Here is a 13,586-nt window from a genome sequence, read left to right as displayed (position 1 = left end):
GCAGTGACAGCACAGAAATGTGTCTGGGGAGGAATCAATGGGCATAACGACTAAATTGTGAAGAAAAAGGGGTTAAAACATTATTGGCTACACTAAATTTAAAATATATACAGTATATATATTCTGCACTAATTACAGGTACAACAGCTAACAGTAAAGTTCTCAACGTAACAGGCCTGATAATTAAGGCCCGGCCCGAACAAGTAGCATCAGTTTAGGCCCGAGATTGCACGTAAAGAAAAAAACAGGGGCTCAAATTATGTGGGTGAATTAGTGTGAGAGAAAATACTTATTGTTGTCAAAATGGCAACAGCACATGACTTGTAGCCCTCACATGTCAATAAGCTTGCAAAGACATAGACATGCAAAGTTGCACACAAAATGAAGTTAAATCCTCGTCTTCACACCTTACTCTGCAATCTCTCTGCCTCTCCCCCTGACTGTCTCGCTTCTCGCTGGCTGCTGCTGCCTGTAATTTATACTTTGACAGTACAATGGTCGCGCACCAAGCACATGCAGCAGATCTACAAAACCACAACGCATGTCATCCATGTTCCATTCTGGGCTTGCATATCTGCTATGTTCAGTGCACAGCACCGCCAAGTGACAAAGTACAAATCAAGCTTTTGTCTGCCTCAGCGTCTGTCGTCTGTCTGATTTATGACTCAAATAAGTGACCGATCTTCAAGTTTACAACGCATTAGATCGTGATGCATTGTGAGCTTCAGTGAGCTTGTAGATCAAATGGCTATTCAGTGCACAACACCAGCTTGAAATTAAGAATAAATCAGGCAACAAGCTCAGTAGCACATGGACAGCACTGCTGTTCATAATTTAAAAAATACACACAATGACAGAACAGAATTATGAATATATATGTATTATTATTATTATTATTATTATTATTATTATTATTATTATTATTATTATTATTATTATTATTATTATTATTACAAATTTTAGGGTCAGGTTCGGGCAGAAATTTGAGAACGCTAAACTGATGATGGAGGTAACTTTGTTTTCAGATAATGTCTCATAGAAAGATTAAAGTGCTTCATAAAATTGTACCGCTAGCTAACTGTTAAACTTTATGATTATATTGGGCTGTTTAAACATGTCGTTCAGTATCAAAGTCTAACAACATAATTCAGGATCATATCAGGTCAACACAACACAATGACACAGACATTAGAGGTCAGGTGGTTTTAGTGTCTCTTAAATGTTGTTTTTTTTTTTTCCAATGTGGAATATATTTTCTAAAACCATACATGGGCAACTGGCGGCCCGGGGGTCACATGCAGACCCCACCTTAACATAATGCTGCCCACGGGTCAATATCCAAATACTGATATATTATTGAATTCAGCTGTTTGAATTCCAAGTTTGCAAGTTTACATGACCCACTTTAATTACCACAGTTCAATTGCATTACATTTCATAACATTTTGTATGTCCTATGTATTTGTGTTTATTCATGAATGTAATAAGTATTACTAAATGCATTTGGAATTTGAAATAAATAAATAAACTTTACATTTTGAGTGATGGGGTTTACAGTGTACTACTGGTGAGAGTGCAGATACACAATATGTTCCCTGGAGTGAGGGTAGGACATTTAGTGGCCCTCTCCATCATCAAAGTTTGCCCTCACTCTGCTCTACATATACATTTTCACTTTCTTAACCCATTGTTTTATTTGTATTTATTTATTTTGGGGGGGAGGTTCTTTTTTTTTTTACAGCACCCAATTTTGGCGTAATATCAAGACATTCCCCACACATTTCTGTGCTTTGCTGTTGTATCCTACTGGCTCGCCTGCCAGTGAGGAGCCCCCACCAGGAGGACGTAGCACCAGACAAACCCTGTTCTACACTGCTTAGCCTACGGCTATGTTGTAAAAATAGAGTATTTTTTGTTTTGATAAGTTTTAAAAACAAAACAAACTGGCAAACAAACACAATGTAGGCTATAGGTGGATAAACTAAATAACAATACATATAAATATTCAATATAAAGGGACCTGAATCCCAGTTAAGGTTAAAAACTACTGTAGATTAAAAACATGGCAGACTACTAAACAACACAGCTGCACCAAACAAATTAATAATAAGTACGTTAGATTTTCATAGGTGTGTCCAGGAGGACAAACAACTGATCTGTTCTGCTATCCAACTTAACGACATAGGCATAACATCCCTATGCTGGGCATTTGATAAATGTACATTATGCTATAGTAGATCTACAAGCTCACACCATGTTGTGACACACCAGGAACATACATGCTTATAGCGGTGACATCATTCTACAACACACCAGGACATAATGTTAGCAGTGAACTCCTTCTACAACACACTAAAGACATATGTTTTATACTGTACAGCAGTTCATCCATTCTATTTGAATCCTGCTTTGACCAATTGAGACAGCTAGCCAAGGTCAGGCTATTCCCCCTGCAGACCTAGAAAAGCTAGAAAAGCTCATCCATACTTTTAACTCCTCCAGACTTGACTATTACATGCACTTCATTCGGGTATCAGCAAGTGAAATATCTAAAACTGATCCAAAACCATCCCTTCACTGGTTACCTGTGAGTTTTAGAACTGATTTTTAAAATGTAGCTTCTTGTTTTTAAATCCCTGAATGGTCAGGCTCTTGCCTCTATCTGTGATCGTTTAACTCCATGTGCAAACGTGCGCGCACACACACACACACACACACACACACACACACACACACACACACACACACACACACACACACACACACACACACACACACACACACACACACACACACACACACACACACACACACACGATGATGTTTAGAGTGGAAAACATGACGAGTCAGACCTCTGATCAGCAGAGTGGTGTCCATCTTTGAAGTCAATCTGTCCATCCTTGGAGTGGTCACTCTTCATGGAGACACAGCTGGGTACAGGAGATTCTGGTCTCTGCTGATGAACCCTGACAGGATGATAAGCAAGATGAAACATTATATTCATGGTCAACTAGTTACAGTAGTTGGTAGACATCGAAATATGGATCCAGTTACAGTATATTTCAAATACCGTAGGATAAACAACATGTAAAGTAGGTTGTTAAATACATTATCATTAGTCATATTTGATTTCAGATGTACTGTCGCATGCAGATTTCTACCGAACTAAATGTTCCACTATTTTTTATTTTCTTAAAAACAACGTTTTCACTACTCTTACAGATTTGGTGTGGAGGGGGAAAATGAGTGTGTCAAAGACAGACCCCATATGGGTCCTTGGTCCTAGAGGTATAGGGTTTAAGTGGTTAACTGGAGGTTTTTGAAATTGTACAGCTAAAGGTTACACTTTATGATTTTATGAGCCTTTTAAACAGTGGAGTATTGTTCAGTATCAAAGTCTAACAACATCATTCAGGATCATGTCAGGTCAACACAACACAAAGACAGACACATAGAGGTCAGGCGGTTTTAGTGTCTATTAAATATTGTACATTAACTACTATAATCTACAGTAAACTGCAGAGGAACACTCCCTGTCCTTTTTAGACATGTTTACAACCTGTTAGAATAAATATGCATTTATAATAAACATTTAGCATGTTTTAACTGCTTCATATTTATGTACAGTGTATGATTATTTGTATTATTATTTGTTTTAAATGGGGGGGGGGGGGGGGGGGGGGATTCTGTCTTAACCATATCAATGTGGAATGTAATGTACTGTATACAAATGGCACATGCAAACTTTCTAAACCCACTGTTTTTGGCCAATTGTTTCTGTTCTACTCCTTAGTTTTGTCACTATATCAATTAACTTAATTTATATTGAACATGCAATTCATAATTGTAATAAGTATTACTAAATGCATTTGAAATTTGAAATAAATAAATACATTTGACATTTTGAGTGATGGGGTTTACAGTGTACTACTGGTGAGAGTGCAGATACACAATATGTTCCCTGGAGTGAGGGTGGATATTTAGTGGTCCTCTCAATCATCAAAGTTTGCCTTCACTCTGCTCTACACATACATTTTCACTTTCTTAACCCACTGTTTTATTTGTATTTATTTATTTATTTTGGGGGGAGGTTCTTTTTTTTTTTTTACACCACCCAATTTTGGCGTAATATTTCTGCGTTGCACTGCTGTTGTATCCTACTGGCTCGCCTTGCCAGTGAGGAGCCCCCACCAGGAGAACATAGCACTAGACAAACCCTGTTCTACCCTGCATAGCCTACGGCCATGTTGTAAAAATAGGGGTTTTATTGTTTTGACAAGTTTCAAAAACAAAACAAACTGGCAAACACAGGCAATTTATAGGTGGATAAACTAAATAACAATAAATATAAATATTTAATATAAAGGGACCTGAATCCCAGTTAAGGTTAAAAAATACTGTAGATTAAAAACATGGCAGACTAGTAAGCAACACAGTTGCACCAAACAAATTAATAATAAGTACGTTAGATTTTCATAGGTGTGTCCAGAGCCAAGGGCATGCCAATGTGCAAGCATAATAGACATTATTGACCCACCAAAATCTAACACACCCATTATTAATTTGATTAGCTGCAGCTGTGTGCTTACATCACTGTGCTATAAGGTCAGTGTTATGCAGCCTGCCATGGTTTTAGCCTGCTGTAGTTTTTAACCTGAAGTGGAAACAAACAACAAAATCAGCCTCATTCATGCACCTTCAACAAGCTGTTGGTCAAATAATTAAGAAGAAAATTCATAATATGAAATTAGGAGTCAGGAGGACAAACAACTGAGCTGTTCTGATTAACCACATAGGCATAACATTCATTATTTGATAAATGAACATTATTTGATAAATGAACATTATGCTATAGTAAATCTACAAGCTCACACCATGTTGTGACACACCAGGACATACATGCTTATAGCGGTGACATCATTCTACAACACACCAGGACATAATGTTAGCAGTGAACTCCTTCTACAACACACTAGAGATATGTTTTATACAGCAGTTCACCCATTCTATTTGAATCCTGCTTTGACCAATTGAGACAGCAAGCCAAGGTCAGGCTATTCCCCCTGCAGACCTAGAAAAGCTATCCATACTTTTAACTCCTCCAGACTTGACTACGTCGGGTATCAGCAAGTGAAATATCTAAAACTGATCCAAAACGCTGCTGCCAGGCATTTGACACACACAGAATTAAACCATCCCATCCCTGTGAGTTTTAGAACTGATTTTTAAATCCCTGAATGGTCAGGCTCTTGCCTCTATCTGTGATCGTTTAACTCCATACGTGCATGCACACGCGCGCGCACACACACACACACACACACACACACACACACACACACACACACACACACACACACACACACACACACACACACACACACACACACACACACACACACACACACACACACACACACGATGATGTTTAGAGTGGAAAACATGACGAGTCAGACCTCTGATCAGCAGAGTGGTGTCCATCTTTGAAGTCAATCTGTCCATCCTTGGAGTGGTCACTCTTCATGGAGACACAGCTGGGTACAGGAGATTCTGGTCTCTGCTGATGAACCCTGACAGGATGATAAGCAAGATGAAACATTATATTCATGGTCAACTAGTTACAGTAGTTGGTAGACATCGAAATATGGATCCAGTTACAGTATATTTCAAATACCGTAGGATAAACAACATGTAAAGTAGGTTGTTAAATACATTATCATTAGTCATATTTGATTTCAGATGTACTGTCGCATGCAGATTTCTACCGAACTAAATGTTCCACTATTTTTTATTTTCTTAAAAACAACGTTTTCACTACTCTTACAGATTTGGTGTGGAGGGGGAAAATGAGTGTGTCAAAGACAGACCCCATATGGGTCCTTGGTCCTAGAGGTATAGGGTTTAAGTGGTTAACTGGAGGTTTTTGAAATTGTACAGCTAAAGGTTACACTTTATGATTTTATGAGCCTTTTAAACAGTATCAAAGTCTAACAACATCATTCAGGATCATGTCAGGTCAACACAACACAAAGACAGACACATAGAGGTCAGGCGGTTTTAGTGTCTATTAAATATTGTACATTAACTACTATAATCTACAGTAAACTGCAGAGGAACACTCCCTGTCCTTTTTAGACATGTTTACAACCTGTTAGAATAAATATGCATTTATAATAAACATTTAGCATGTTTTAACTGCTTCATATTTATGTACAGTGTATGATTATTTGTATTATTATTTGTTTTAAATGGGGGGGGGGGGGGGATTCTGTCTTAACCATATCAATGTGGAATGTAATGTACTGTATACAAATGGCACATACAAACTTTCTAAACCCACTGTTTTTGGCCAATTGTTTCTGTTCTACTCCTTAGTTTTGTCACTATATCAATTAACTTAATTTATATTGAACATGCAATTCATAATTGTAATAAGTATTACTAAATGCATTTGAAATTTGAAATAAATAAATACATTTGACATTTTGAGTGATGGGGTTTACAGTGTACTACTGGTGAGAGTGCAGATACACAATATGTTCCCTGGAGTGAGGGTGGATATTTAGTGGTCCTCTCAATCATCAAAGTTTGCCTTCACTCTGCTCTACACATACATTTTCACTTTCTTAACCCACTGTTTTATTTGTATTTATTTATTTATTTTGGGGGGAGGTTCTTTTTTTTTTTTTACACCACCCAATTTTGGCGTAATATTTCTGCGTTGCACTGCTGTTGTATCCTACTGGCTCGCCTTGCCAGTGAGGAGCCCCCACCAGGAGAACATAGCACTAGACAAACCCTGTTCTACCCTGCTTAGCCTACGGCCATGTTGTAAAAATAGGGGTTTTATTGTTTTGACAAGTTTCAAAAACAAAACAAACTGGCAAACACAGGCAATTTATAGGTGGATAAACTAAATAACAATAAATATAAATATTTAATATAAAGGGACCTGAATCCCAGTTAAGGTTAAAAAATACTGTAGATTAAAAACATGGCAGACTAGTAAGCAACACAGTTGCACCAAACAAATTAATAATAAGTACGTTAGATTTTCATAGGTGTGTCCAGAGCCAAGGGCATGCCAATGTGCAAGCATAATAGACATTATTGACCCACCAAAATCTAACACACCCATTATTAATTTGATTAGCTGCAGCTGTGTGCTTACATCACTGTGCTATAAGGTCAGTGTTATGCAGCCTGCCATGGTTTTAGCCTGCTGTAGTTTTTAACCTGAAGTGGAAAACAAACAACAAAATCAGCCTCATTCATGCACCTTCAACAAGCTGTTGGTCAAATAATTAAGAAGAAAATTCATAATATGAAATTAGGAGTCAGGAGGACAAACAACTGAGCTGTTCTGATTAACCACATAGGCATAACATTCATTATTTGATAAATGAACATTATTTGATAAATGAACATTATGCTATAGTAAATCTACAAGCTCACACCATGTTGTGACACACCAGGACATACATGCTTATAGCGGTGACATCATTCTACAACACACCAGGACATAATGTTAGCAGTGAACTCCTTCTACAACACACTAGAGATATGTTTTATACAGCAGTTCACCCATTCTATTTGAATCCTGCTTTGACCAATTGAGACAGCAAGCCAAGGTCAGGCTATTCCCCCTGCAGACCTAGAAAAGCTATCCATACTTTTAACTCCTCCAGACTTGACTATTACGTCGGGTATCAGCAGTGGCGTCGTTAGGGGTGGGCTTCGGTGGCTATAGCCAACAATGTTTTGTCCAAAGCCACCAATAAAAAAAAATTAAAAATTAAAAAATTAAAAGTTTTTTTTTTTTTTTGAATTATATATCTATCACCCTAACCTAACCCTACCCCTAACCCTAAAGGGGCACATGCACGCGCGCGCCCGTTGCCTGCGGGGCTAAGCCCCCGACCTAGTAGAGACCTAGCGACGCGTCTGGGTATCAACAAGTGAAATATCTAAAACTGATCCAAAACGCTGCTGCCAGGCATTTGACACACACAGAATTAAACCATCCCATCCCTGTGAGTTTTAGAACTGATTTTTAAATCCCTGAATGGTCAGGCTCTTGCCTCTATCTGTGATCGTTTAACTCCATACGTGCATGCACACGCGCACACACACACACACACACACACACACACACACACACACACACACACACACACACACACACACACACACACACACACACACACACACACACACACACACACACACACACACACACACACACACACACACACACACACATGTTTAGAGTGGAAAACATGACGAGTCAGACCTCTGATCAGCAGAGTGGTGTCCATCTTTGAAGTCAATCTGTCCATCCTTGGAGTGGTCACTCTTCATGGAGACACAGCTGGGTACAGGAGATTCTGGTCTCTGCTGATGAACCCTGACAGGATGATAAGGAAGTTGAAACATTATATTTATGGTCAACTAGTTACAGTAGTTGGTAGACATCGAAATATAGATCCAGTTATATTTCAAATACTGTAGGATAAAAATGTAAAGTAGGTTGTTAAATACATTATCATTAGTCATATTTGATTTCAGATGTACTGTCGCATGCAGATTTCTACCGAACTAAATGTTCCACTATTTTTTATTTTCTTAAAAACAACGTTTTCACTACTCTTACAGATTTGGTGTGGAGGGGGAAAATGAGTGTGTCAAAGACAGACCCCATATGGGTCCTTGGTCCTAGAGGTATATAGGGTTAACTGGAGGTTTTTGAAATTGTACAGCTAAAGGTTACACTTTATGATTTTATGAGCCTTTTAAACAGTGGAGTATTGTTCAGTATCAAAGTCTAACAACATCATTCAGGATCATGTCAGGTCAACACAACACAAAGACAGACACATAGAGGTCAGGCGGTTTTAGTGTCTACATTACCACTGCTCCACATTTATGTGTGATTTGAAAAAATAAATCTTGAATCAAATGTGTTTATATCTCTACATTGTGACTATTATGGTCGATTTGAATGATGGGGTTTACAGTGAGTGTACTACTGGTGAAAGTGCACATATACACAATGTGGTCCCTGGAGGGAGGGTGGACATTTAGTGGCCCTCTCCATCATCAAAGTTTGCCCTCTGCTCTACGCATACATTCACACTTTCTTAACCCACTGTTTTTATTTTTGGCCAATATTTATTTTTACATTATGTCATTATGTTAATACATTCCCCACACATTTCTGTGTTGCCACGGCTGTTGTATCCTATTGGCTCACCTGCCAGTGAGGAGCCCCCACCAGGAGGACGATTAAAAAACAAAACAAACTTTATAGGTGTATAATAAAAACTAAATAACAGTCATTAACATATTTCCATCTCAAAACAAGCTGTTCAAATGCAGCATGAGGTCAAAAAACTAAGAACATAATTCATACAATTAAAGATTATTAGTCAGGACAAAGAAACAACTGCAGTGTTCTGCTACCCAACTTAACCACATACAGTAGCATCCCTATTCTGAACATGTTATAACAGGTGAACATTCAGCTATAACAGATCTGCTGTTTTCACTGAAGAGATGTGGTGTGGAGGGACAACATGAGGGGGTCAAGGATAGGCATACCAGTATATAGGGTTTAAATGGTTAACGGAGGTCACAAACTAAGGACAGAAAAATAACTGTGAACTAAACTGACATACACAACACACCAGTACATGTTTATATAGCAGTGAAGTGAACCCACAACACACCAGGACATACAGTGTATGTTTAGCTGTGAACCCAAAACACACCAGAAACACACTGTATACATTCTTCACATTATACATAATACCAATGACCTATTACCAAGGAAATATTATGATTATACAGCAGTACATCCATTCTCTTTTAATCCTGCTTTGCCCAAAGGAGACAGCTAGCCAAGGTCAGACTAATCCTTATCACCCATGTTTTTATCTCCTCCAGACTTGACTATTGTCCTGCACTTTATTCTGGTATCAATAAGTGACATACTGTACACAGTGCAACTGATAACCGCTGCTGCCAGGCTTTTGACACACACTAAGATAATTGAACACATTACACCAGTCCTTGCTGCCCTTCACAAAACTCAGGTTACCTGTGAGTTTTAGAATAGATTTTTAAGATTGTATTACTTGTTTTTAAAGCCCTGAATGGTCAGGTTCTTGCCATATTTGTGATCTTTTAAATCCCTATGAGCCTAGTGGCCGCTGTCTGAGATCCTCCAACAGGCCCTAATGATGGTTCCAAAGTCTCAGCTTGTCACTAAGGGTGACCAGGTGTTTGCTGTGCGGTCCCCTCGGCTGTGGAACTCCCTGTCTGGGGATCTCAAGCAGAAGTCCTCTTTTACATCTCTTCGTAAAACTCATTTCTATCGTACAGCTTTTTCTTAATTGATGACTTGTTGTAACTTTTATTGTTTATCTTAACCTGGGATTTTAACTCACTTTTATTATCTGTTTTACTGTAAAGCACCTTTTAACTTGTTTTTGGAAGGTGCTATAAATAAAGTTATTTTTTCTTATTCTTATTATTCTCATTATTATTATTATTATTATTATTGGCAGTGGTTCTCAAACCTTTTCATGTCAAGGACCCACAATTTATTATGTATTTGGCTGTGAACCCCAATCTGAAAAAATGATGTGCCAGCCAATCCAGTATTTGTGCTGTTATGCAAAAATGTTAATAGAAAACATGATTTTTTAAATAAATCAGTTTAAAACATTTTCATGATCTTTTGAAAACAGTAGATCGGTCGATGTACAGTATATATGGTTAAAGTGGTTACAACAATTTGTATGCATGTTCATTAATTTAGCCAAGCATCCCCTGGAACCCCCTCAAGGACCCCAGGGGACCCCCACTTTGAGAACCACTGTCTTAGGGGAACATAATGTCAGTCAGCACATTGGTTACATATGCTGTGTCTGATGATGTAAGTAACTTTGTTTTCAGATGTAGGCTACTACTGTAATGTCTCAGTAAGAATAAAGTGTTTCATTAAATTACACAGCTAGACTTTATGATTATATGACCTGTTTCAACATGTTGTTCAGTATCAAAGTCTAACAACATCAGGATAATATCAGGCCAACACAACACAATGACAGAGACATTAGAGGTCAGGTGGTTAGTGTCTATTAAATGTTGTACATTAACTAGTATTATAATCTACAATAAAGTCAGAGAAACACCCCCCCTGCCCTCTTTAGACATGTTTACAAACTATTAAAAATAAATACAAATTTATATTGAACATTTAACATGTTTTAGCTGCTTCATAGAGTGTATGATGTTTTGGGGTTAATTTTATCTTAACCTTGTCAAAGTGGAATATACTCTGCACATATGACACATTCAAACTTAACACTATTTTTGGCCAATTATTAGATTATTGTTTTACTCCATATAGTTTTGTCACTATATCACTTAACTTCCTCACACATTTCTATGTTTCCACTGCTGTTGTATCCTACTGGCTCAAGTGCCAGCCAGCTAAATTATGGTCCTATTTATTTTAAAATTGACGATAAAGTAGGCTATTCTCCAGGAGGGGCGGGATGATTTGATTGACAAGCTACACAACCAATAGCATTCATTCCCCGCCCCCGCTCTTGATTGACAAGCTACCCAACCAATAATGGTCTGGTCTCATTCTGCAGGATATGACGCGTTATGGCGCGATCTTGAAAGATGGCGGACCTACAGTCTTGGAACAATCGGCTTCATTTTCGGTCTGTAGAAAGCAGCGGAGTGGCTTTGTCCATCTCATTTATACAGTCTATGGAACTACCGCGCTATTAACAAAAAGGAAACTCACGCTGATTTTAAGAGATTGTATGATTTGAAGAACAAAAAACAACGGCAAAAGAAAACACAGCTCACGGTAACTATAGCTCCACTGGCTAAGAGAAACGATCCACAGATCGTATAAAACAATTAAAAGAACGCATTTTGAAACGCTTCCGTCTTCCGGTGAAAACGAATGCTGCTAAAAATCGTTTTTTTTTATTTGCACTGTACGACTTTAACAACGCAAATCTTTTATCGGGTCCCTGGCACAAAATATTTTCAGTTGGGGGTCTGTGGCCGCATGTGGCCACAGACCACATATATATTTGGGGTCCTTGACATGAAAAGGTTTGAGAACTAACATTAAATATATATTTTTCACCAAATAACACATTCCAAAGATGATTCTAATCAGACCAACCAGGATGAGTATTAAAAAAGTGTTTAAAATATACATTATATTGATCATCTCTGTGGAGAAAACATAACATCCCACACAGTGCAATCACAGGTACGGTTAATGTAATATGAATTCAGTATTCATACACCCTCTGCATGTACACTGCATCCTCCATCACGTGTTCACAACACTTTTTTTAAAATTCAAACTATTTTACACAGATAAAAGACAGCACTTAACATGAATGACATGCAGGATATCAATAAAATGATTTAAACCAAACACACACATGCACACTAGAACGCATGCACGCACACACACATGTGCAAACAGGCGCACACACACACACACACACACACACACACACACACACACACACACACACACACACACACACACACACACACACACACACACACACACACACACACACACACAGACACACACACACACACACACACACACACACACACACACACAGTTGCTCTGGTTATTAGATGTGATGTTTTGAGTGAAAAAAATAATAATAATATGAATAGTCAGACCTCTGGTCAGTAGAGTGGTGTCCATCTTTGAAGTGAATCAGTCCACCCTTGGACTTGTCACTCTTCATGGAGACACAGCTGGGTACAGGAGACTCTGGTCTCTGCTGATGAACCCTGACAGGATGATAAGCAAGGTGAAACATTATAAGTCAAGTCACAGTAGTTGGTAGACATCGAAATATTGATCCAGTTATATTTCAAATACTGTAGGATACACAACATGTACAGTAGGTTGTTAAATACATTATAATTAGTCATATTTCATTTCAGCATGCAGATTTCTACCTAACTAAATGTTCCACCATTTTCTATTTTCTTCAAAACAAAGTTTTCACTACTCCTAAATAATTTTGTTACGGCTGGTTCCGCCTTTTTTTGCTCCTGCTTTTCCATAAAAATTGGAGTCTTGTGGATACTTAAAGATGCCTTTTGACTGGACGATTCCATGAACCTTACCATTTGGTGTGGAGGGGGAAAATAAGGGGGTCAAGGACATACCCCTATGGGTCCCTGGTCCTAGAAGTATATAGGGTTTAAGTAGTTAACTGAAGGTTTTTTAAATTGTACAGCTAAAGGTTACACTTTATGATTTTATGAGCCTTTTAAACAGTGGAGTATTGTTCAGTATCAAAGTCTAACAACATAATTCAGGATCATATCAGGTCAACACAACACAAATACAGACACATAGATGTCAGGTGGTTTTAGTGTCTACTAAATGTTGTAAATTAACTATTATAATCTACAGTAAACTGCAGAGGAACACTCCCTCCTTTTTAGACATGTTTACAACCTGTTAGAATAAATATGCATTTATAATGAACATTTAACATGTTTTAGCCGCTTCA

At 38.0% G+C, this 13,586-nt stretch overlaps 1 protein-coding gene across 13 annotated transcripts in view; it reads right to left on the bottom strand.

The window, feature by feature from the left end:
- The window catches only part of LOC311041106 (uncharacterized protein), a gene marked incomplete at its 5' end in the record, with an annotated part of 231,405 nt that overhangs the window by 25,359 nt on the left and 192,460 nt on the right, over positions 1 to 13,586 (bottom strand). For 12 of the 13 annotated variants that reach the window (XM_084051585.1, XM_084051581.1, XM_084051580.1 and 9 more), the window contains 4 exons: positions 2,853 to 2,966; positions 5,454 to 5,567; positions 8,291 to 8,404; positions 12,739 to 12,852. In XM_084051585.1, coding sequence (XP_083907711.1) covers positions 2,853 to 2,966; positions 5,454 to 5,567; positions 8,291 to 8,404; positions 12,739 to 12,852 — 456 coding nt within the window. The remainder of the gene's footprint in view (positions 1 to 2,852; positions 2,967 to 5,453; positions 5,568 to 8,290; positions 8,405 to 12,738; positions 12,853 to 13,586) is intronic. The other variant, XM_084051591.1, reaches the window with a different exon arrangement.

The sequence above is a fragment of the Gymnoscopelus microlampas genome, assembly GCF_963454915.1.
Source record: "Gymnoscopelus microlampas genome assembly, chromosome: 24".
NCBI lineage: Eukaryota > Metazoa > Chordata > Actinopteri > Myctophiformes > Myctophidae > Gymnoscopelus > Gymnoscopelus microlampas.
This window is presented reverse-complemented; position numbering and strand designations above follow the sequence as displayed.